The following is a 25991-nucleotide window of genomic DNA, read 5'->3' on the forward strand; positions in this document are numbered from 1 at the left end:
AATATATATTTTTTATTTTTTAAAATTTATTTTTAACATCAACATATTAAAACAAACTAATTTCACTAAAAAAATTAATTTGATGCAAAAACAATATTTTTTTTTATTTTTTAAAATACTTTTAAAATATAAAAATAAACAATTCTTAGGCTTTCCATATTTTTATTGATAATTTGGAACTATTCTTTTAGGGAATCCGATTTGATTAGGCAAGTGGGGTACCTATACACGATATTTATATTTATATATTAATTTTTTTTTTTGTCTTTTCTTTTACATTTTCTAAATTATAATCCTAGGTGATAATATAGAAAGTAATGTCATATACTTACCTTATATTATAATAAGAGAGGATAATATCATTGATTAATTACAAGAGATTAATATGGTCATATATATAAAACCCTAAATTGTAAATAATAAATAGCAAACAGATTTTTTGAGAAATAAGAATGTCCAAATACGGTAAAACCGCCATTGATTCTCCTTCCAAAAAAGGCACTTGGTTTTTCTAGTAAGATGATAATTTCTTTGGAAGGATAAATATGGTATGGTTAAGTGGGGCCATAGGACCTTGCACTATAAGCAAGAAAGAAAAGAAGAGAAATCCTTTTTGTACCAACGCGCTTAGCTTCTGTTTCCGTTTTTTGTTCTCATGCCCAGTAGTAACGGCATTGCCTTATGATTGTATTTTGTCCAATATCTTCCACTTTGCCAGTGCTCTGCCCTCTCTCATCTCCCTCTCCCTCTCCCCTTGCCACCTTTATAAACACCTCCTCTCTCTTCCCTTTCGCCCTTGAACTCATCAAAACGCTTTCTTCCATCCCTCTCTCTGTCTGCTCATCTGTCCATTTTTTCTTATATTTATATATATATACAAATACAGGGATGTCAGAAGAAGGAGAGCATGAGAGGTTCTTGTGGGATAACCAAACTTGGGATTTATCAAATTCTGATAATTCGGGTGGAAGAGGAGAGAAAAGAGGGAAGAACATTAAGCTGCCGGGTTCGGGCTCACATAGCCAAGCAGAAATAGGGATCAAAGAACAAGGAAACAAGGCCGAGAAGAGGGGTCGAATGCACAAAGGTAATGGTAAGGGAGGCGTAGGCGAGGTTAAAGAAGGAGAAGGAGGAGGTGAATCAGATCATGAGACACATATATGGACTGAGAGAGAGAGGAGAAAGAAGATGAGGACCATGTTCTGTAATCTTCATGCTTTGCTTCCTCAACTTCCTCCCAAGGTAATTATACGTGCACTTCAATAATCAAGTTACATAAGACTAGTCTAATTTGTGGAGCTGTTTTCGCTTGCTGGCTAGGGTTTTTGCATATAAATACACTCTCTGGTTTGGCCGGTTAAATTACTCTTTTCCCCCCCTCACGTTTTGATACAATTTCTTGGAGAGTTTTAAATGAAGAGCAAGCCAGTAACTTAATTTTTAGCTTTACAGAAAGAGGCTGTCTTTTCCGTATGAATCTTTTCCCTTTTCCATACATATACACAAGCATGGATTTTTCTAAAGGGTTCCATTTTTGTTTGTTTCACGAGCATGCAGTTATAGAGGACGTGTCGCTTTTTTTCCTTTTACCACATATACTTTCGCTTGGACTAAGTTCAAGTTAAACACCAGCATATATAGGTGTAAGCTCTAATTAACTAGGTAAATTTGTGTATGTAGTTGCTGATCTCTCTCAATTCCTGCTGATCCATATATTTCCCACAGTGAATTTCAACCCCTTGTTTGTTAATTTATCGAAACCCTATTTATGTCTTCCCAACCATGACAGATAACCTTAAAATGGGTCTTAACTATTAAACTGCATCCATGTATGGTGTTCTTTGAAATGGATTTTGTTTTAAAATGTAGGGTGAAATATTGTTATCTGCTATATATATATATATAGATATGTTCTCCCAATTTCGTTATCTTAGCTAGCAACAATTTATGTACAGAAGCTAGGAAACATAATAAGAAGGCAAACTACCTATTGTTAGTTTTCTTATATACGAATGAATATGCTTCATAATTTAAAGTCTATTTTGTATGTACCTTCTATTTTTTACAGGCTGACAAGTCCACCATTGTTGATGAAGCAGTGAACTATATCAAAACCCTACAGCACACTCTCCAAAAGTTACAAAAAGAGAAGCTAGAAAGGCTCCAAGGTGCCCCGACTTTGGGTTATGAGCCATCTCTGATTGCCCCACAAATGCAAGCAGACTCCAGAGAGGCGTTCTTAGCTGATCAAGTATCTTCTAGTAACTTGGCAATTAGCACAACAAAATCTTTACCCTCAGTCTCAAGATATCCTGTACTCTTTCAAACTTGGACTTCTTCAAATGTGGTGTTGAATATTTGTGGAGATGAAGCCCAAATTAGTATATGCTCTCCGAAGAATCCGGGACTCTTCACCACTATCTGCTATGTGTTGGAGAAGCATAATGTCGAGGTGCTGTCAGCTCAATTTTCCTCTGATTGCAATCGGAGCATGTACATGATTCAAGCTCATGTAAGTGATCACTTCCTCTTTGACACGACCTTTTTTTCTTTTCTTTTGGCAATTCGATTAATATATAGTTATGGGAAGAGATTGTGAATCCGAATTAACTCGATAGAGACCTTTCTTGGAGAATTATGGCTACTTTAGACTCCACAAACCTTCGTTAAATTAGACTAATCTAATGGAAAAACATAAATTAAACCAGATCTACATATAAGGAATTTGCTTTAGGAGTGATTCACAATTTTCACTTCCTTTACGTTTGTAACAATATTCTCTAAACATATTCACCAAAAAGAAAACAAAAGATTCTCAAATATTTTCAAAACTCATGATTATATGCTTTTAAAGATTTTTCACGTATAATTTTACTTATAAATTAATATGAGTATCATGAACAAGAGTATTCCTTCATTATATGTAGCACTATTTTCACCTTGCAAGTTGCAAACTTATATATATATATATAGTTTATCCTCAATGTGGAAAAAACAAGCAGGCAAGTGGAGCTTCTGATCAGTTCGGAGAGACATTTCCAGTGGAGGAAGCATTCAAACAAGCTGCATGTGAGATAATGTGCTGGGTCTCTTCCTGATTACATAGAAAATCAACACCAAGATTTGTTATTGCAATCTAAAGAACGAAAGATCACTCGCTCTTCATTAATTTGCAAATAGTGGAACTGTAAGCCTTCACCCTTACTGTACCTTGAGGTTACATATAGATCAGCCGTGGCTGTTGGTCTGGATGGGATGAGATTTTTTAAGTTAATTTTATGCGTTCTTAACCATATTGTACCCTTTAAATAATCATTATTTTTTCCAGTTTGAGGAATACAATTTCTCGAAGCATACAATTTTGCAATCACAAATTCAAAATTATCTGGATCACTTTCTCTTTTTGATATTTAATTCTCTCCGAAACATGCATGCTTTACGTTAAATTGCTAATGAATCAATCATATGGCAGATCACATATATCCAAAAACCTTTCACTCAAGTGTAATTAATGTTATGGCTTTTCACTGACATTTGAAAAATGAAATGAGTTTTACTTCTTGTAATGCATCAGTTATAACAAGATTGTCAAAGAACCATCTCAACCCAAAAGCTTAAGCTGTTAGGTGAGGTCTTAGGATATGATTTATATTATTCTCTAACACACCCTCTCAAGTGAAAGCCCTTTGGGCTTGAAACTTACACATGTCCACATTACCTTGTGCTTAATTTTTATCAAATAAATAGAGATGGTGAGATTTGAACTCGTGACCATTAGGTCATCAAGGCTCTGATACCATATCAAAAAACCATTTCAATCTAAAAGCTTAAGCTGTTAGGTGAGGTTCTAAGATATGATTTATATTATTCTCTGACAAAGATAAACACATGCAGATACACCAGGAAAAGGGCTGTGATCTAGAAAATGAAAGACCACTGTTATATCTATTTCGTTTTGTTTCATAATAGAAAGGCTTTTGCTTTAACTGGTGATCGCGTCTTAGAGTTTTTGCCGGAGTGCTTCGACATTCGAGTACTTAACAGAGAAAAATTTAAAAAATTTATTGCATGGAATGATGGAGTGTTACGAACGTTCAATGATCTCTAATTAACTTAGTCGTTGAATCAGAATTTTTAGTCTCGATATATACTCAATGAATTGAATCCATATATGTTGAGCCATATCATCTTTGTTTTTATTAATATATACAACCCATTTCCATGAAGGCCTAGGTCTCAGTCAATCATATTCAATCTAAGACTGTCAATTTCATTCTGGTTCGTCTGAAATAACCAAAATATTTCATACTAATTCAAAAATCAAAACAAAATAGAATAATTTTCATCTCATTTTAAATCTCGGTCCGTTCTGGATTTTTTAGCTAAATTTCATTCAGAATGTTCTGATTTCATTCCACATGTTTCGTTTCAATCTTGAAAAACCATTGAATCAAATTGAACCTAGTTCAATTTAATTAATTAAACCACCCAAGTATAAAAAAACTCTTTTTCATTACTATTTTAAATAACAATGATATTAATAATAATATTGAAAATTATTATTACTATTTTCATTAACAATGATATTAATTTTTTAAAATTAGATTTATCACTAATATATATAGTTTATATTCATGTTGTTTTTTTCAAGTTTATACTTTATATAAATTTGAGCAAAATAAGGGATATTTTAGATCCCATTAGCCTTTGATAACATTGACCTAGCTTTATATTTAAAATATTTATGTTAAAACATTTTAATTTCATAATATTTTGATATTTTGTTTAAGTTAAATTACTTTAAGTTAAAGATCTATTTAATCTTGACTATTTAGAAATATTTTAAATTTTGAAATTATATTTGTTTGACATTGTATTTGTATTGCATAATTTATAATTAGTTTATCTTGAATTTGAATTATGTTTGTTAATATATATATATATATATATATATATATATATATATATATATATATATATATATATATATGAACAGTACAACCCCAAAACGGTACGCTGAAATATCCCAAAACTGAAACATTCCATTTCAATTGAAAAAACAAAACACCTACCGAAACGGAATTGACAACTTTGTTATTTCAACCATTCACAAGACAAGTCATCTTATTGCTTAATTGACAAAGTCTTAGCCTTACTTTTTTTTTTTTTTTTTTATCTTCTTGAAAAATATATCGAAAATATTCTTTCTTCTATAGTCTTCATATATATTTTTGAAAAAAAAAATCATTTTAAATACATGTTGATTTAGAAGGAATGCCAATATCGTTGCTTATTCAACATAACTATTTAAAGCTCAACTGACCTAAGAATATAGAGTTACCTGGCCACATCCATTCAAATGGTTGCCCTTGCTGTCATTGCAGTGATCTAAGAACAAGGAGGGAAACCACGTGCTTTTCATGCGTGTGTGAGCATGGATGGAATACCATCGACCCCTAGGGAGGGAATATAATTTTGGAGAAGACGGGCCATTTCAAGGCCATTTCAGGTAATCAAAGGCAGATGATAGTTAGTATTAGTGTGGATATTTATGTGCATACCACCGACATGAACTCTAAGAAGATGGGAAAAAATGAAATGATGAATCTACATTAACAAATGAATAGGAACCACACCAACATTAGCAGGGCAATATCTCTCTCTAATAGCTTGTTAAGAGAAAATCTTTGTTAACAGCAAACAAATGAATTTAGGTGAATGGGCATAACAGGTGATCTTTGTACAAGTAAATAAAATAGAGTAGTGAAAAAATATAAATCTATAAATGATAGTAGGAGAAGACAATGTTGTGGATAAAATTGAAATATGTTGAATGGTCATAGCTAGAAGCATGGATTGATGGGTACCCATAGACCTTCATAAGTGCTTTAAAAGGGTATTTGATTGCATTAATTCAAGAATTCAAGCGTCCCAAACTCAAAAAAGCCAAAAGAAACATGAATAATTGGGTCCCAAATGTTGCATATCAAAGGGGTTTAAAGACAAACGAATTATCCTATTGTTCCTGCTAGTTGTGACGTTGAAACCAAAGTTGGGTTGAGACAGGTGAGTACTAGTAGCGATCCCTGATTGAAAGAATATAAACCAGACCATGTTAGTTTTTATTCCACAAACATGTGAAGATCATCTCTTACTTCTTTAAACCACACACCTCTTTTCCAATTTAATCGTGGGTATTTGAGCGCTCCCTTTGTTCTTGTTCTTTTACATTGCAAAATTTTTATATACATATCCCTATAGCATGCTGGAAGGGAGCTGTCTTTGGTAATAATGGGTCAAATTCAGGTTGTACCATCCCTTTACCAGCCCATGATGTCTAAATGAATCGATCGAATTCGGAAACGATCGACCAGTTAAGTATGTAAAATATGTTTCATGTTCATATTAAGATTTATTTTTAGTAGTTTAATTTTTTGTTTGTCTAGACTTGTAATTATAAGCATAATTCAATAAGTGTAAAGAGAAATTTACAAGACAAAAACACTTAATGAGATTGTCTTCCTCTCAAATCTTCTTCTCGTTCTTTAGTTTTGCTTATTTGCTTGGTGTTAATAAACTCACACCATACTAATTTTCTTCCAACAAGTGGTATTCAAGCTTTTATTATTATTATTATTATTATTGTTTGACATGACCAATACAAACTCCCCACTTCAATGTCCTCGTTTGACAAAAGTATATTATGAAATTTGGTATATTCATATGAAAGCTTGACTAAGTTCCCAAGATGTGTGGTAAACAGTTGAAAAAGGTTTTGAGGAGCCTATGGAAGGAGTGACATTGACTTCCTCCCAAATAGAGGTCGTGCAAAAAGTGTGAAGGAAAGATCAATAAGTACTCATAATCATTCACTAATGTTGGAAGATACAACTCTTGAGATAGTAGGCAACGCAATAACCGCCGAGCAAGCATATGAATTTTTGCAAGAATCAAACCAAGAAGATGAAAATGTTAGAAATGTACACCTACAAAAGTTATGGGGTGATTTTGAAAAGCTACATATGCTTGAATCAAAGAGTATTTCAGATTACTTTGCCAGAAAAAACATGATAGAAAATATTCTATGCTTACTGTAAAAGAAGTTCCATTATATGACGTTCACGATAGAAAAATCACAAAATATGAACTTTTTGACTATTCAAGAACTCATAGGAAATCTACAAGCCCATGAAGAAAGAGTCAATGACATTTAAGAAGACATAGAAGCACAAACACTCTTTTTTAAAACACTATTTCAAAAAGAAGCAAGATGATTCTTGATATACCCAATGAGGTAGAGGGTGTGGACAAGGCAAATGAATAAGAGGAAGAGACAAATTTAGAAGAGGAGGTCGAGATAGCCTTAACAGGTCAACCGGTTGACCAAATGAAGCAAATTGGTCATCGATTCATCTGATAGTGACAATTTGAGACCCAAGTTTGAAAAAAATAAAAGTTAAATGTTACAATTGTAAAAAGATGGGTTATTATGCCAAGGATTGCTAGAATCTAACAAAAAGGGTTGAGGATGTTGGGGATTTCCTCCTCGCGCACGGATCGATGTTGTTCATGATCATTTTTTATTAGAGGCTTAACACGTTGGCACACAATATTTAACGTGGTTTGACAAATTACCTATATCCATGTGAGAAGTCCATATTATCAAAGATAGATAGAGAAAGGGTTACAACACACATGGAGAAGGAGGATCACTTTACTCAACTCAACTCCCATATCTCATTGCTGCATTTGCAGCTGTTGCCCTTGGCAGCTCTTCTTCTTTTCTCTCTTTACATATTTCTCTCTTGTTCTCCTCTCATTTTGCTCTCCAAATAATGCCTCTATTTATAAGCTTCAATGGCAACTCCTCCTACACTTGTCAAAAATGGTGGTCATTTAACCTTTGTTAGCTTTGTGACTTTCAGTTGCTGTACTAGCAACCCTCTTTGACTCTCATAAGCTGACATATTTATTTCCCACCATTATAGCCTTCTTTCTTTAACAATGACAGCCATCCTCTTCTAAAAGATGTGCTGCAGATGTTGCCACATAAATGGCAATATCCTAACAATCACCCCATTTATCATTTATGTGGGGCAATTGTCCTCTTGCTTCTTCAACACATGCTTCTATCTTTGAAGTCTTCCAAGCTTACCATTTTGAGAGCATCTTTGACCAAGTTTACAAGTACTTGCCAAACCTTTAATCACTAAAGTCACCAAAGCACACCTTTTCTCACACTAAAGGATCATTAAAACCAGATGGTCTGCCACTTCACATCTGAAGAGTGTTAACGCTTGTTTCTGGGATAACATGCTCGAGTGTATCAACCATGCTCGGTCCAAAATAATTTTTCAAGCCTTACACCAAGGCTTACAACACCTCTTTGAACAAAAATATCTATTTCCAAGTGCGACGATCATTATCTGAGTATTTCAATGTGATCACGAGCTCACCACTCTTCCAAGAGTCTACTCATCCAAGAGTTGCGTTTGCCCTTTGTTCCACCCTAGGAACCACGCCTTACTTTTTCGTGAGTCACTTGCTCTTAGTCTTAAGAGTTCAAGTAGCTCTCCACATTTAACCATGAGGGCAACCTATTAAAGGTTGATCCATATTTGTCTTCATACTTTGAGTATTACAATACCATTACCGAGCTCACCACCTTAACAAAAGTCAACTTGTTCCCGGAACCTGCATAGGCCCTATACTCCTATATAGCAGTCGTGTCTTAATGCTCCATAAGTCATCCACTTATTATTTTAGACAAATATTTCTAGCTCATTGATCTTTAGCATGAGGGAAATAACCATGAAAATCAATTCAACATTTGTCTTCATACTTATCATAGCCACTCCATTGGCTATCCATACACCTGTCCACTCATATCTAGCCATCACATCGGCTTTGGGGTGTTTTGAACTTGGGTTTATATCATGACCCTCACACCTTCTCTCTGAGTTGTCTCTGCCTTTATCATAGACGGTTGCATCCTCTTTCATCTAGGATGCCTTAAAGTGACTTCAAGATTCTCTACTACTATGTGGACTATGGGAGAGATAATTGCCACTATTTACATAGAAAGAGAGAGTTGCGGTATACTCCTAGCAATTCTCCATCTTGATTTCTATGTTTAGAGTTTCTACGTCTTTTTATTTGACAACTCCACCTATATTAATTTCTTTTGGTGTCTTCACCTTTCATAGGCGGTCGGACCCCCTTAATTAAGTGCCTCTACAACAACTCATCTTTCCATCCTTACATGCATTGGAAAGGTCTTTGCCTGTTGTCTTTATCAAGAGCATAAGACACTTTTTGTTGTACAACCTTTACACAGTCTATGCTTTAAGCTTCATCCGGGAACACTTCTCTTTGCACTTTTGTCTCATTACAGGTATTTCTACACAAACTTCGTGTGCCCTCGTGCAATTTTTGTTCACCAGGTTTCTCCCTATTCCTTGTTTATGTTTGACAGCAGCTCATCCTATCACAACACCTATCCAAGTCAAAATAGGGTGCCAATCTTTATCCTTTTATTGTATTTCTCTTTCATTATTAGGGTCTTCATCAATTCTACCATCGAGAAATCACAGTCACTGAATCTAACTTTTTTGGAGAAATCACCACTCCATTAGATCTTTGATCATACAGAACCTAACTGTTCTTTTGTGCTGTCATCTTACTAGTCTTCAACCGTTTCATTACAAACTATTATATATAAAAAAATAGTACCGTATGGATAATCCTTCAACTAAGCAAGTTCCTAGGAAATATTGGAGGGGTCACATCGGTCCCGCTTAAAACCCAATCTCCTAGCTAGAACTTCTTAGGCCATATCTATTCATCGTACTGTTTTCTGTATATACAACCATTTGCTAGCTTTGTTATGGCTTTTCTTTACAAGTGATTAGGAAATCTTGGTTTTGTACTTGATTTCTCAATATCTGACGAGACTATCAGTGTTTAGATTCGTCAAAATTGGTCTTCATCAGTTTCCACTCTTCACCTCTAATCGTCTACGTGATCGGGTGTCTAGAGTGTCCTAATTTTGCCTTCCCTCAAGGCAACTAAAATTCCCCCACTTACCAATTCAGCATATGTAATCGGGTAAACATATGTTACTTTTTCTTCTTCATTTCCCTCAACCACCATAATAACCTTCATATGCCTTTTAATTGGGCAATCTTTCTTGTTAATTTACCATCATCACTTTTGATCCAAATCTCAATAATCGAACCATACCATTGTATTTGAAACAATCAAATTAGCTAGAAACAAGTCTGAAATCATTCAAATAGCAATTTAGAGGCTAAAATTTGATCAAAACAATTTTAGCCTAATTAACGGCCCAAATTCAATCTCACATCCGATTGCATGTAAGATCAGCTACACTGGATCCTATCTCTTGCCTCGCAGTTCGGCTCAACTCCACTTGGCTCAATTCAACTCGACTCGCAGTCGATCACATATCTGGAAGGTCCCTTGTGCTGACATTGAAGAACTGGTGATTCGTTATTGTAGTGATGTGAGGAGTTTATAAGATGTTTCATCACCAATATAGTATGCAGCTTTACTGAATTGCATCAACAAATATAGAACTAGGTCCCCTTGCTTTTCCTCTTGTTGAAATCCCGACTATTCTCAGTCTTAATGTTTTTTTCAAATATCTCTCTCTCTCTCTCTCTCTCTCTCTCTTAAATTGACTTGAAACAATGTAACAAAAGCTCAAATCTTCAGCCACCTCATCTATGTATGGATAGATTGGCCTCTTACAGTATCTCAGATTCTTACACATTTGTAATTGCAGATTTTCTCTGAGAAAGAAATAAATCCCAATTAATGGGCCAAACTTCAGAACTACGATTTAAAGTTTTAATGATCAAGAAATACAAATGCCTTCGTTGGGTATGGACCTGAAGATTCTCACTTCTTCATAGAACTAACTAATAGTAAGTGAACTCACCGCCTTTCCAAATATCTGAAACAGTGAGCTTGTGCTCTACCTTTCCTTAATTACATGTTATCGTAACATTTCCACCTTTTCATTTCTTATGTTAATAATTCAGTACTTGATGTCACTGAATTTTTTTTCTCTTTATTTGAGTTTCTTTATGCTGCCAGATTATGGAGTTGACAGCCATGCTATTGGAGCTGGATTTGGACATTTTGGCATTGCAGATGAGGATGAAATTTCCTATAAGCTAAACTTTCTTTCTGGTTGTTAATATTATCTTAAAACTGCAGTCAAATCAAAATGACGGGTCCTTGAGTTAGTTAATTTTTTTTTTTGACTGTCTTAGACTGTCAGCTGTTCTGATTGTTCCTGAAATAGGTTTCATGTGCCCTTTCGATTACGCTACCAAGACCATTTAAGTCATAAAGGCCAAGCGTGGCAAAGTGACCAGAGAACCTGGTCTTGGTGGCAGTAGAGTTATTGCTTTTATTGAAGATCCTGATGGTTATAAGTTTGAACTTTTGGAAAGGGGACCTACAACTGAGTCGCTCTGTCAGGGCATGCTTCGTGTTAGTGATCTTGATCGTTCTATAAATAGATATTTTCATATTGGAGCCCGTTAATGCCTTTTGTTTCAGAAATTTCAATCTATGAGATTTTTTCTCGTTTTCTCTAAAAGCTTGCTATTTAAGTGAACCTTATTCTCAATTAAATCAAGTGGTTCGCCTCTGTCTGACTTGTCTTTACATCGTGGATTTTCAGGTGAAACTTTTTGTGATGTTATTGGGAGTCCATACTATGTTGCACCAGTGGACCTGAAGCTGGTGTATGATAGAATTGCCCCAGATATTCCACCTGATTCTGCTTTGTATTGCAACTGAAGCAACTCTGCCATGAACAAACTTAAGAAGGCCATGCGTGTAAAGGTTCTTGCAAATGTGTAGTAGTTCAATTTATTATGCAAATTGGAGAAACAAAGAGTACTTTTATATTACTAGATTGATTGTTAAGTGAAGTTGATTGTGTTACCTCTAAAAAACAAAGGCTTGATAATGCTTCTCTTAATTTGCTTGCACAGCTGCTTCATTTGGAAGCACGTAGCATTCTGTTTAGTAAGTTGTCTGCTTGCATATACATAGATAAGAAATGTTAACATTCCTTAAAATCATCATTGGGTAAAATATTGATTAACTGTAAGCCCTTTAACACCAGGTGTGCTGTATTGTATCTTGATCTCAGAAATGTAAGAACTTGATGGATGCTTTGCTTTCAGAAATTAGTTGTTAATTGTGCTTTCCTGAACATGTAGTTAGATTTTGCTTTTAGCTTTGAATTGTAATATTCATTTGATTCTGCAGCAGTCATTTTGAAAGTAGTAGAGTGTTTGTTCATTGTAATGCCTAACAGATTAGATGTAAACCTAACAAGTAGCTGCAAGCCTTCTTCATTTTCACGCACTCTCTCACTGCTAGTTAAAACATTCAAAACTCACATGTTTTGGTTGTGGCCATGGCTCAAACTCTGCTAAGAAAAGTTTACTCAAAACTGTTTGGGTGTTAAGTAGCAGAAGCAGATAGCCAGGAGTATTCACAACTCAAAAACAGATCAAGTTTTTCCTTGCTGTGTTTCTATCTTCAATGTAATACATATATAATGCCTGTTCCATTGTTCTTTGGCTTCGCCATTGTAGTGACTGGTTCCCTTAGTGATTCTTGATCATATGTCTACTGTGCAGGATTCGCTACCATGCAAATGCATTATAGCAGGACATTGACCGACTCCATTAAAGGAGAAGTTATGCTTTTGTGATCCCATTTCCATGATTCCGAGTCTACAACAACTATCTCAAATCTTAAAGACGATCGGCGAGTGCTTTCAGTGATGGATCGCGAAAGAAGCAGAAGACTAATAGGATGAACAGTTCAGGAGGACCGAAAGTAGTTTTCAGTACAAGAGTTTGCTTGTGCGACTCATGCATGATTTTATACACAGAGGCACACAAGTTTCTTTGTAGACTTTGCTCCAGAAGACCAAAGACAGTTCCTCAAACCACCTGGTCTAGCTTGCTTTTGTGATCAATTAGCATAATTGGTTCTTTTCGTGGTTTTAGAACCCTAGCGGTTGCTTTTCATAATTTTTACAAAAGCATTTTTCAACTATAAAAACAAATGGGAGCTTAGTGCAACGACTCTTAAGCTTCAGGCAATGCAACACTGGAGATTTAGCAATGGGCCAAACATTGATTTCTGAACTGTTCAACTTCCCAGTCTAATATCCTGCAGTGTTTTTCCCATCTGTCTGATACAACTTTCTGTTATCTGTAAGCTATGAGTCACTCAGTCTATTCAGACATTGCACAGTTACCATGTACTAACATCCTGGAACAGAGAAATCCATGCATCAGGACACTGTCGGATCTGCAAAGCACGAGATGCTTCAATAAGAAAGGAGATTATTTATGGTAAAGTCACAAAATTTGGAGAACTATTATGGTTCCAGTGGTAGAACTAATAAAGACACAAAATTAAATATGGATCACAGAGCAAAAATAAACACTCAATAATCCAGGAGAAAGAGCAAATGCTTGCTAGAAAACACTAGTGAATTTTTTGTTTCACGTGCTAGTCAGGCAACAAAAACTTCTCTTCATTCATATTGTTATCAGACCCAACCTACCTCGTTAGATTAATTCCAGAATCTGTCAATTTAACACTTAGTAGAGCTTGGTTAGTGAAAAAACACTATTCATTTATTTATTTATTTTTATGATGTTGTTTTCAAGGTTGGTTTTTTTTTTAGGATAAAAATTTCATTCTTGAATTTGACTTGCTAATCTAATGGTCAACTCTCTTTGCTAAAATATTTTTTGATTAATTATATTTTTTAAATAAAATAATTTTTTTTACAATAAGTTTTTTTTTTTAAATCAATAAGGTTTTTACTTGGGTTTCACTGCAAATACTAAGTTGTGGGTCAAATTGAGTTTTTAATTCAATCATCTAAATTCTTTTTTTCTAAATCAAGTTTGATTTAAATTTTGAGGTAACTTGTCAAGTCGGTTAAAAATGTATATTATTTATAAAATATTTATTTAATATATAATTGAAATTCTAAATTCTTTACTCTCCAAAAAAAAAATTTGTAGTACACATAATTTCATAAACTATTCTTTATATCCTATTTAAATTCCTAACCCATCATAACTTTTCCAAAGTCTTGCCATGAAAAATTAGTCTCAAAATCAGTGTGGTTAAACTTGGTCCAAGCTATATTTTAAAAAAAAAAAAACTAAGTGATTTGATTTGATTAAAGCTAGGTGATTACTCGATTCAATTTTTTTTAATACATAATTTTTTTAAAATTTGATTTTAAAATTATATTATTTTAAATTGAGCTTGAGTGAACTTTAACGGGGCTTTTTTTTAAAGTATACATGTATAGAAACCGATGATAGTTTAACAACTAAATTGAAACATAATTCATAAAATAAGGACTAAATTGTAGCTACCTAAATTTCAAAACAGCAACAAAAGAAGCAGAGCCATTGAGAGAAGCAGAGAGCAATGGCTTCCATTCTCTTATCTTTAAACACACAAACTGTCCTTCCTCTCCATACAAAAACAAGAACCACCAAAACCACTCTAAAAGTCCTCCGCTTCTCCCACAAACTCCCCTCCTCTTCTCCCTTTTATTGCAACCATGACACTAGACTTCACCTCCGCTGCCAAACCACCACTGGCACTCCTTCCACTGCCGATTTCGCCGTCGCCGCCGGCCAAGACCGGCTTCGTAAAGTTCCCATTAAAAATATCAGGAATTTCTGCATAATAGCTCATATTGATCATGGGAAATCAACGTTAGCTGATAAGTTGCTGCAAATGACTGGTACTGTACAGAAGAGAGAAATGAAGGAGCAATTTTTGGATAATATGGATTTGGAGAGAGAACGAGGCATCACTATTAAGCTTCAGGTGTTTTTTTTTCAAAATTTCCGCATAAAATTTACGTTTTTTTTATTGATATTTTTTAATGCTTGATTAATTTTTTTATTTAATTTATGTTTTTATTGATATTTTTCAATTAATTGATATTTTTTTGTGGTTTTGTGTTTGATAATGCGTAATATAGGCGGCAAGAATGCGGTCTGTGTATGAAAATGAAGGGTATTGCTTGAATTTGATTGATACTCCTGGCCATGTTGATTTCTCTTATGAGGTATGTTTTAATGATGGATGGATATTTTATAATTTTATAATTTGTATTATCTCTGGTGGGTTCGAATCCTAGGAGATGCTGTGAGAAAGAAATTTCTTTTGGCGACCGGGGAGGGATTTAGTGTCAATATGCAAAAGCTGGCTCGGGAATAGCTTTGTGGTTAAAAGAAAGTTAGATTGCTAGATATTTGGAAATTGTTTCCTAGAAAATGAAAATGTGTACGTGGGATGTGTTTTGAATTATTGTGTTGTTTGTGTTATTTATTTGTTGTAGGTATCTCGTTCTCTTGCTGCTTGTGAGGGTGCTCTGCTTGTTGTTGATGCTTCTCAGGTGAACTGCTTTTGTGCAATCTCTACTTTTTTTAATCTGAGAATATGATTTATTTTGCCTAGCAAAGGTTATAATTTGTTTGTTATTTTGATACGGTGGGTCTTAGTTTGAAGTTTTTCGATATAGAATCTGAAAGGGAAGCACTGTTTGCTGAATTGTTTACCTATTTGTTCAGATTTATTGTTTTCACTTGTATTGCTGAGAAATGTCTATTATTGTTTAGGGGGTGGAAGCACAAACACTGGCTAATGTTTATTTGGCCTTGGAAAACAACCTAGAAATCATCCCTGTAAGTGGGTCATCATGTTATGTTTCACATATGAGTTTGCGTGCATACACACGTGTCTCCCATCTGTGAGATTCTGTAAATATATATACTAGTATTCTCTGAATTGCTTTGAATGGTTAAATCTAATTGGTTTAAATGTAATTGATCAACATTTCAGGTTTTAAACAAAATAGATCTTCCGGGTGCAGAACCAGATCGTGTTTGCAAGGAGATTGAAGAGGTTGGTTCATCAAATGGAAGAACTCCATTTGTTTAATGGGTGTGTAATCCATATTGGATCTAGTAGTTTGGAAACCATATTAAGTACTTAGTGAATAATGTGACTTGCCATTTCATTAATTTAGCTTATCGATTCAAAAAAAGAAAAGAAAAGAAGACTCACTATAACAGCAATTCTCTGCACCTTGTTCTGTGACAATAATCTGCACTGGAAGTCTGATTGTGAATTGAAAAATTCTTCCAGAGAAAAGGCAAGAAGGCCAACTTAATCCAAATCTGTATTTCTGTACACACACGCAAGCGCGCTCACACACACACACACACACACATATTTATCTGTGCTCTTTATCCATAGCTTACTGTGCTTGTGTTGAATCCTTGTTTGATCAATTAATTATTTTCATTTTATGTTTCAAGCTGAAAGATATGGATTTCTGTTTGCTAACAATTGCTTCAAAACTCACAGCTAAATGTCTCTCCGTGTAGGTTATTGGTTTGGATTGTAGCAATGCAATACACTGCTCTGCAAAGGTTGGTTCGTGACTATTTTCTTGATGCAGCTCATGTTCTCCATTTCCTGCATAGTGGAAAAGGATATTTCTTCCTTATAAAGTAATCTTCGCCTGTGTTGCTATTTGTTCTACAGGAGGGAATAGGTATAACTGAAATTCTGAATGCAATCGTTGAGCGGGTACCCCCACCCCGTGATACTGCTGCAATGCCTTTGAGGGCCTTAATATTTGATAGGTACAGACATTTTCATCATCACTGGACTCATCAATGTTTATGGACTCCTAGTAGAATGATACTAACAGTCTTTGTTTGTATAGTCTGTGTTTATTCATGCACCTATTAGTATCTAACTTCCATCAAAGATAAATCTGTTGATTTAGATATTTTGACACCAACATTATGACAATAACAAACCAGGTGGCGCATAGTTGAGATCAAATGAAACCTGAGCAGTGTGAACAAGAAAATTTATTTAAAGCGTTTCGTCATAAACATCCGTGGCTTAGCTGTTGAGATCTTTTTCCTCTTCTTCCTCTTCTTTTTAGAATATATTTTGATGGGAAGGGCAATGCTTTCCTTAGCCCATTTGCTTATAACCATTTAAACTTCTACTGTACTGACATCTGTTTGTCCACATTGTGTTTATTTTACATTTGCCTCACCAACAGTAGAAATGACATTCTTTAGCCTGTATTGTAACCTTATAAATCCTTTTGCAGCTACTATGATCCATATCGTGGTGTTATTGTGTATTTTCGAGTCATAGATGGGAATATAAAGAAAGGCGACAGAATTTATTTTATGGCCAGTGAGAAGGTAAAGTAATCTTGTTAATCAGTTCTTTGCCCCAAATAAATTATTTACTTTCTTTCTACTGCAGACTCAGCAATGTACAGCTGACATGTTTTCAAAATAACTGTTACCAGATCAGCAAATTTAGACTGTCCCCATTGTGTTCTTAGATTATGGCTGTGGTTGCATGGGTTTGTTAAAAGAATTTGCTAATAACCTTCAGAGATGCCAGCACTTCCATTAAATAAGGATCATGATTTTTTATTACAAATACACGAGTTATCTATTATGTTGTCAAGATTTGAGCAATGAAGCTAAAACAAAACATTCAATGAGTTTATCAAGTGTAATGGCTGTTATGTTCCCACTGACTGTTATTGGCAAGATGCTGACTGTAAATGGGTGTAAACTAATGGAACTTGAAATTAAAATTGGGACTTCAAAACCTTTCAAGTGACTGTAATGTGGTGTAAAGAACTGTTTTCTGAAACCAAGGTCCTGATAAATGCTTACATATTCTTGTAATTTTCCTAATAAATCATTATTAAAATGACAGGATTATTATGCTGATGAAATTGGAGTTTTATCTCCCAATCAGATGCAAGTGGAAGAATTGTATGCGGGTGAGGTAAAATTTCCTTTCTGAATGACGTTGATTAGAATGGGCTTTTGTGTTGCTTGCTTGGGTTGTTTTCTAGTGTCTAAAAACATGGTATTTGGAAGAAAATTGCAAAATGGATTGATGATTCTTTTGTATTTTGATCATATAAATTGTTGGTGCCTAATCACTCAATGTTTTCTGTGTAAGTGACATCATTGTCCATATTATTCTTGTTTCTTGTATCTGCAAATCTATTATCTCCAATCATCAGCAAGATTGCTTGTGAACTTAAACACAATCAAGGTTCGTAATTCAATACATTTTGTTATCAGGACTGCGATCTCTGTGTGTATGTATTCATGCTCATGGAAACAGAACAAACCTTCATAAACGATGCATCTTTTAGTGGTTCTAACCTGTAAACCAATTGAAGAGTGGGGATCCTTGATGGTCATTGATATATCTTCACAATTGGACAAGCTAAGGGGTACTGTACTGGTTATCTTTCAGTGTTCAGCCAATTATAGTCTCCTCTCTTTTTCTCTGCCATCACTCATACTGATTTATTTTTTCTTTTTTCTTACCCTTTTTAGACATAATGATGAAGCTCATTCTGTTTTCCATGTTCTGTTTCTCTGTGTGTGTGTGTGTGTGTGTGTGTTTCAAACATGTTTCTGTTAACTAATTTTGGAAAACTTTTTTTTCTTTATATATCTTGTGACTCTAATGTAGTCTTTTTTAAGATTTAGGCGTATTTGTCTTTTAACTTGTAACTACTTTTCCCTCCTCATATTGTACTTATTCAGGTAGGCTACCTTTCTGCTTCTATCAGATCAGTAGCAGATGCCAGAGTGGGTGATACCGTTACTCACTACAGTAGAAAGGCGGAACAATCATTGCCTGGATATGAGGAAGCCACCCCAATGGTGTTCTGCGGCCTATTCCCGGTTGATGCAGACCAGTACTGACATCTTTTTTGCTCTTGTTAAGTTTGCTACTTTGTGCATGTCTGTAGAATTTCTCATCTTCAACTCTCTCATTGACAGGTTTTCTGAGTTGCGTGATGCTTTGGAAAAACTGCAACTTAATGATGCTGCATTGAAGGTAAATTGTTTCTTATTAGTGATTATATAAAAAAGGGAGTCTTTAGACAAAGATCAAGGTGATTGGAAATAATTTGATTAGGTTATGACAGGTGATAAGAATTTGCTTTGGCTACTGGATTGCTATGTCTTTTTGGTAGCTAAGTTGCTTTCCATTATCTCCTTTGGTATCATGTAGCAATTGAGGACTGGATGGGCTTATTCATTTTTATTGTTTGTCCCATTTGTTAGGTTCTCTCAATTTCTTTTTTATGATTATTTTAGATAGTAGTGAACTTGAGTTGGAACATGACATTGTTTGGATTTGTGCAAATGGCTTTGGAGTAGATGCTGCAGAAGGTCATCTTATGATTGCTTCTGAGATTTGAAATAGATGTTGCGGATGGTGTTTTTTTTTTTCAATTGTCTTGTGAAATCCTGCATATGGATTTGTGGATTGTAGATGGGAGCAGTTCTTTTCTAGGATAGTGACACCTTGTGCGTTCTGGGTTTGTGAGGCAAGAGTTTCAGATCCTGTGAAGCAAAGGGGCGGGGGTGGTTGAGATAAGAAATTGGGGTTGTGAAAAGCTTATTCACATGGTTTATAGAATTTCAGTGTATGACTTTGGCACCTAGTTTTGTCTGCACCTGTATTTTCTTCATGTCCTCTCACTAGAGGTCTCTTGTATGCTTTTCCACGTGTTAGAGCAGTACACCCTTTATAACCAATCATTTATTAGAGGAATTGCTTATCCTTGTTTTTTGTTAAATTTTCAGTTCGAGCCTGAAACATCAAATGCCATGGGTTTTGGCTTTAGGTGTGGATTCTTAGGTCTTCTCCACATGGAAATTGTTCAGGTTTGCCTTGCTACAACTTCTCAGCTATGCTGTCAATTTATGAAAATTTAGCATTGTCTTTGAACAATTTATCTTCTTACAGGAAAGGCTGGAGAGAGAATACAATCTAAGCCTAATTACTACTGCTCCAAGTGTGGTATACAGAGTGACTTGCGTGGATGATGATATTGTAATTTCTTCTTGCTCCTGGATCCAGTAGCACTTAATAACTGATGTTGATACTCCATAGATATTTGTTGCCAATCTATGATTTTGCATAACGACATGTATTTATGAAGAGATGAATTTTGTCGACTTTCCCTTTATTGTGATCTTATTGTCCTCCTGGTTCAGTCCACAAGCAAGCACAAACTGTAAACCCTAACATTGACCTGCAGATGATATTAGGCTTATTCTATTAGATAATGTACAGAACATATATGAACACCTTTTTCTTTTTGATAAACTAGAAATTTTTAAAGTTTGTCAACCACAATTTTTATTTGACAATTAGGTGGTATCCTTGTACTAGCTAGCTTGCATGCACCAAGACTAAACCCACCTGCCCTTCTGGTTAAAGGCACACCATTCTGCATGGGGACTAGGGGATTCATAAGAATTACATTATCGTGGTTTGGCCTTGGAGTGAACCCTGGTTGCCAAGGTGGGGAGCATGCTCACTGGCCAACTAGGCCAACCCTCAAGTTTACTGTCTGCTATGTCCCATGTAATCTTAAAGTCCCCTGCTATGATGAGGTTTTCCTCAACAGTTGCAGTATAATAACTGTGTCCTTTTTAGCAACCACCTTTTAACATGCCATAAATCATGCAGTTGATGTTTCTTGTAATGCTTGATCTAGTTTCTGCATTTCTTTATGGTTAGTTGTTTATTTTAATTGTGTTATAACAGCTTAATGTGTCTCAATTATGTGTCATGCTACATCTTACATGCAAAATGTTCATTTTGGTGAAGGTTGAGTGCTCAAATCCATCTTTACTTCCTGAACCTGGGAAAAGGCGATCAATTGAGGAGCCATTTGTAAAGGTCTTGTTGTATGCACTGATGTTTATTATTTCATGTTATGACATCTAGCTTACTCTTCATGTTTTTAGGCTTGTAACAAAAGTTCTGTTTGCTTCTTTCAAGTACACAGATTGAAATGCTTACACCTAAAGACTACATTGGCGCGCTTATGGAGCTGGCTCAAGAAAGGAGAGGAGAGTTTAAAGAAATGAAATATATCACTGAGAATAGAGCATCAATCACGTATGAATTACCCCTAGCTGAGGTGACATTTTTGCTTTACTTTTGTCCTGTACTAGCACTCCTCTTCAAAGTCTCATTTCACTGAATTATTCTCTCTTTACAGTCTAATTATTCATTCTTGTCTCTTAGTTTTCTGCATGTTGACTTGACAGATGGTAGGTGATTTTTTTGACCAGCTCAAGTCCAGAAGTAAGGGATATGCTAGCATGGAGTATACATTTGTTGGGTAAATGCATATAATGCTTTGTGAGATGGGAAAAAATTGTCTATAGATATTCTTGTGTGCTCTTGCCTGGCAGTGGTTTGTATGTCTAAATACAAGCAGGGTAGCTTTTATTCTTATTGGCATCAGCATACTTGTATTCTTTTGTTGGAAGTATTGTTGTTTTTGAAACAAATGCCATGTATCATTTCATTTTCATCTTTTACATGGCATGGATTTTTAACTTCCTTGTATGTATTCCTCCAAATTACCAAAAACGATTTACTCACAGCAATTTACATTTCGTTATAAAACTTGGTCGATAGGTACAAGGAAAGTGATTTGATAAGGCTTGACATTCAAATCAACGGTGATCCTGTTGAACCATTAGCAACTATTGTGCACAAGGATAAGGTAATTTTCAAGACTCATCATTTGAGTCTATAAATTGTAGAGAAGTGATTGTACATATCTGGAGGACTGGTGCATTTTTATTTGAAATTCAACACTGTACAGATGAAACTTAAGCAATTGTTTAATGGATATTATGGTTAAATTTGGTAGGAAACTTCTGCCATTTGATGACAAAAATTTAACTGCTTCTGCTACCACAAGTGCAACACATGTAAGAATGAAGTATGGAATTTAAAAAAGAGAACAATTTTGTAGAAACGAGGATAACTAGGTTTACTAATGAACACAAATAGCTAATTCCTTAGACATTTACAGGTTTGTCTTGTGATATAATGTTTTTAGATGCTTCAATGGTCCAAGCAAATGAGCTAGCTACAAGTACTGTTGTTACTGTATATCCAGGAGAGAATGATGGAGGCGATCTCTAAAGGAACTGAATTCTCAGTTGCCTGCGTCTTCAAAAACATGGGTGATGCATTTGTGTTGTGCCCTCCTGTTGTTTATGGTCTAAATGATGATGTGGAGAGGGAGTAATCGGTGATTGTGTGATTTCAAATAAATTTTCATTTCTATAACATATTATTAAGTTATGTGAGCTGTCTTATAAAAGAGAATTCTTGTGCACTTGATTGAAATCTTTTTCAATGCGGGGTTGATGAGTGGAATAGTGGGAGAAGCATAAGATGTCCAAGAATGAGAGATGATTTGAATGTCTTGACGTCAAAATTGAGACATTGCCTCATATGTAAGGATAAACATGTAGCTTGTAGAAAGTAAAATCCCCTTATTTTTCTTTTTTCAATCTTAATTATGGCAATTTTGTGCTGGTTTCCTCTTTGGCATTTGATAGATAACTTCTGAAGAGTTTCTTAACATTTTGCTCATGTTTTCTTGAGCCAAGTTCTTGATTTTTGTTACTTTATTTTTATGTAACACCGTAGCATCTCTATTAGTCAGTCTTTTATTGAAAGTCCTTATCATTGAATGATATGAAAAGGTCCACATTCTAAAGTACCTATCCTGCGGAAGTTTTTATGTTGAGTTAAATGCTTTGTTGCCTGCCATATCTTATGTTGGATGGCTCCTTTTCAGGCATATTCTGTTGGAAGGGCTTTGACCCAGAAGTTGAAGGAGCTAATACCACGGCAAATGTTCAAAGTACCCATTCAAGTGAGGATTCTTTCTCTTTCAATGAGTAATGCTACAGCAGTGCTACTCATTATAAAATAACCAATCTACTGTTGTTTTTTCTTTTTCCACCATAAATTTGCTTCACACTACTGATCAAATTGTACATGTATTTCTGGTGCAAGAAATGCATCAAGAATATTTAATGGCTAACACAGTTAAATGTGCAAGATTTCGACTGCATGCTTCATGGCTTCAATTTGAGCAAAACCACATGTCACCATGTTAGTGATGCCTGGTGTCATTAAATATGTTAGTTTTCAGGTATCATGTTAATGTTTCTTTCTTCAAATCATGTTGTTGTCAACTAATCAGTTAGACTGTTAACTCTGCTAACATTGGTTTTATATATCATGCTTTCTATACTTTTGAAACATCAACACATGAAAAGCTGGGTGGATGCACGATAAGCTTGTTAAAAGTACTAAATGGAACGCCACGGATCCTATCTTCCCTAAAATGACATCTAGGTAGAAATTTTAGGACCTGCATTAGTTCTTCCGTTAGTTTTCTTTTTCCCAACAATATTTTACCATCTGCTACATAATTGCAGAGACATAACTGCATGATAGTTTGGCACAGTCAACAATATCCCTTCTGATTCTCAAAGAAAAATAAAATAAAAAACATCATCCAGTATGGTACTTAACATCCTTTCGTTTCAGGCATGCATGGGTGCAAAAGTCATTGCTAGTGAATCCTTATCAGCAATTAGAAAGGATGTCCTGGCCAAATGCTATGGTGAGATCACACTCTGCTTCTTAGAACATTGTACACTCAACTACTAGTGAATTGATATGCATCATGAGACACGCACAGCTTCCAGATGTTTGGTGCTTTTCTCCTTTCTCAATCATCTGGCATGGAATATCTACTTGTTTATGTTTTCCCCATATAGAACTCCAAAATTCCAGTGGGGTTTTGTTCCACAAGGAAAGCTAGGAGATTTCTTACAAGTAACCAGTGCTCGATACTTACATTACAAGCATTTTTTCGCTTCTCTATCAATGCAGGTGGCGACATTTCAAGGAAGAAGAAATTGCTCAAGAAACAGGTACATCATAGTTTAATTTCTTAGGTTATAGCGTTGACGCTCTTCATTATATTATGGATAATGGTGTTTCATTGTACCAATATGAAGAACTAAAAACATATCAAAATTGCCTGCCATTTTGAGCCCCCTGAAAGTTAAACAAATTTTTCAGAAAATTGATTTAATTTTGCTGATAAATGTTGCTGTCCCTAATTATTTATGTACCATTTTTCTTACAGGCTGCAGGGAAGAAAAGAATGAAGGCAATAGGCAAGGTTGATGTACCTCAAGAAGCCTTCATGGCTGTGTTGAAACTTGAAAAGGAAGTATTGTAACCGCATTACAATTTCATTTCAAACAAATTATGAAATTTCATTACTCATTAATTCAATATTAAAAAATAAAATTAAAAAAATTAATTAAAAAAACTGGGAGTCAATTAGCATAACTCTTCATGACTCCAGTTATAAAACTGTGATAATTTTATAGGAAAAAAAAATAAAGTTAATTTTTATTTAACACGATATCGACGGATTGCAATGAAAAAAAAAGTCAAATGAAAAAATAACAAAAAAATTAAGCTGAGTCAATTTAGGTTAAATTGTCAAGTATAGGTCCAGAGATTGGAATAATTCTATAAAAAATAAATAAAAAATAAATTATGAAATTTAATTTATAATCAGAAGGATAAGTATGATATTAAAATAAAAATATTTAATTAAAAAAATAAAAAATAAAAACTTGAATTAACTTAGGCCTTGTTTGTTTCCCGGAAAGTAGTTTCCGGGAAATCATTTTCCAAACTTTCCTGTATTTGTTTGTCATTAGGAAAGTTGGTCAACGGAAAACAATTTCCGGTCAGCGGAAAACACTTTCTAGTCAACGGAAAACACTCTCCGGTCAACGGAAAACACTTTCCAGTCAATTTTAGTCAAAAAAAAAATTGACTTGGTTTTCAGGAAAGTGTTTTCCTTTTAGCCGTGTTTGTTTTCCGGAAAGTGGTTTCCGGGAAAGCACTTTCCAAACTTTCTTGTGTTTATTTGCCAGTAGGAAAGTTGGTCAATGGAAAACACTTTCCAGTAAAAGGAAAATTTGGCTTGGTTTTCAGGAAAGTGTTTTCCTGAAAAATTTGAGGGGAAAACACTTTCCAGAAGTTGTGAAAAATTTAGAAATGTCATTATTTGTTGATTATATCAAATTTGATCCTCAAACTTTTGATTGCTATATATATTTTGTTTTTGAATATTTATTTTTCAATTTCATCTCTTAAAATTTTATTTTTATATTAACTTTGGTCCTTATTTTTATAATTGCTATTTGCTTTTTTCTTATCATTTTTTTTTATTGAAATTTTTTATTTATCAAATTTGATCCTCATTCTTTTGATTGTTACTTATTTTATTTGAAATAATTTATGAAATGTTGATTATTATTATTTTAATTTCTTTATTTTTAATTTATTTTTAATTTTTTAGATTTAATCCCTATTATTTTGATTATTATTTGTTTTATTTGAGATAATTTATGAAATTATATATTTTTTTTCAATTTCATTCTCATTCAACTTTTTAATTTGTAAGATTTGTTCCTCATTATTTTTAATAAACTTGAAAAAAATAAAATATTAATAAGTTATTTTCCAGCTCATTTTCCATGACATGACCAAACACTGGAAAGTGTTTTCCAGTTTATTTTCCATAACACTACCAAACATCGAAAAATACTTTCCCGGAATTCACTTTCCCCGGAATTCACTTTCCTACAAACAAACGGAGTAAAACTCATGATTTAGGTCATACGATTATGATAACTCTGTAGAAAATAAATGAAAAAAATTACGGAACTTAATTCCTAATCAATCTAGGATTGAACAATGAAGTCAAGAAAAAATAATTTTTTTGATTCGAGTCAACATGGCTAACTTGGAGCTCATGACCCGGTTTATAAGATTGGAATAACTCCATAGAAAGCAAGATAAAATAAAATATGAATTCCAATATTTAGTAAATTAATAGGTAAATGATGAAATTTAAAAAAAAAAAATTGAAATTTTTT

The 25991-nt window shown here is 34.3% G+C and overlaps 3 protein-coding genes across 4 annotated transcripts; all 3 read left to right on the forward strand.

Annotated features, from left to right (window-relative positions):
- Positions 1-665: 665 nt before the first annotated feature.
- On the forward strand, positions 666-3295 carry LOC118055411 (transcription factor bHLH95). Its single transcript, XM_035067307.1, has 3 exons — positions 666-1242; positions 2069-2512; positions 3003-3295. Exons 1-3 carry the CDS (start codon positions 682-684, stop codon positions 3096-3098), a joined length of 1101 nt encoding a protein of 366 aa, XP_034923198.1. The 5' UTR covers positions 666-681; the 3' UTR covers positions 3099-3295.
- Positions 3296-10892: 7597 nt separating this feature from the next.
- Positions 10893-11835, forward strand: LOC118055401 (probable lactoylglutathione lyase, chloroplastic). Its single transcript, XM_035067298.1, has 4 exons — positions 10893-10905; positions 11122-11217; positions 11375-11539; positions 11717-11835. Exons 1-4 carry the CDS (start codon positions 10893-10895, stop codon positions 11833-11835), a joined length of 393 nt encoding a protein of 130 aa, XP_034923189.1.
- Positions 11836-14491: 2656 nt separating this feature from the next.
- LOC118055313 (translation factor GUF1 homolog, chloroplastic) lies at positions 14492-24327 on the forward strand. 2 transcript variants are annotated; one of them, XM_073405186.1, is made up of 21 exons: positions 14492-14925; positions 15083-15169; positions 15443-15499; positions 15723-15788; positions 15946-16008; positions 16494-16538; positions 16654-16754; positions 17240-17336; positions 17869-17940; positions 18720-18874; positions 18960-19017; positions 19773-19853; positions 19936-20022; positions 20806-20877; positions 20960-21121; positions 21252-21325; positions 21628-21715; positions 22808-22885; positions 23569-23644; positions 23917-23957; positions 24176-24327. In XM_073405186.1, exons 1-21 carry the CDS (start codon positions 14518-14520, stop codon positions 24269-24271), a joined length of 2064 nt encoding a protein of 687 aa, XP_073261287.1. In that variant the 5' UTR covers positions 14492-14517; the 3' UTR covers positions 24272-24327. The 2 variants fall into 2 exon arrangements, with proteins under 2 accessions (XP_073261287.1, XP_034923069.1); XM_035067178.2 differs by having other exon boundaries at positions 14493-14925; positions 20987-21121.
- Positions 24328-25991: the final 1664 nt, after the last annotated feature.

The sequence above is a fragment of the Populus alba genome, chromosome 1 (assembly GCF_005239225.2).
Source record: "Populus alba chromosome 1, ASM523922v2, whole genome shotgun sequence".
In the NCBI taxonomy this organism is placed as follows: domain Eukaryota; kingdom Viridiplantae; phylum Streptophyta; class Magnoliopsida; order Malpighiales; family Salicaceae; genus Populus; species Populus alba.

Bases quoted from the DNA above. Each gene is read 5' to 3' on its own strand.
- LOC118055411 (XM_035067307.1), top strand. From the start codon at position 682: ATGATTGTATTTTGTCCAATATCTTCCACTTTGCCAGTGCTCTGCCCT. The intron at 1,243-2,068 runs GTAATTATACGT...TATTTTTTACAG, and splicing joins TTCCTCAACTTCCTCCCAAG to GCTGACAAGTCCACCATTGT. The intron at 2,513-3,002 runs GTAAGTGATCAC...AAAAACAAGCAG, and splicing joins TGTACATGATTCAAGCTCAT to GCAAGTGGAGCTTCTGATCA.
- LOC118055401 (XM_035067298.1), top strand. The intron at 11,218-11,374 runs GTTGTTAATATT...AGACCATTTAAG, and splicing joins TAAGCTAAACTTTCTTTCTG to TCATAAAGGCCAAGCGTGGC. The intron at 11,540-11,716 runs GTTCTATAAATA...GTGGATTTTCAG, and splicing joins TCGTGTTAGTGATCTTGATC to GTGAAACTTTTTGTGATGTT.
- LOC118055313 (XM_073405186.1), top strand. From the start codon at position 14,518: ATGGCTTCCATTCTCTTATCTTTAAACACACAAACTGTCCTTCCTCTC. The intron at 18,875-18,959 runs GTACTGACATCT...TCTCATTGACAG, and splicing joins TTCCCGGTTGATGCAGACCA to GTTTTCTGAGTTGCGTGATG. The intron at 23,958-24,175 runs GTACATCATAGT...TTTTTCTTACAG, and splicing joins AGAAATTGCTCAAGAAACAG to GCTGCAGGGAAGAAAAGAAT.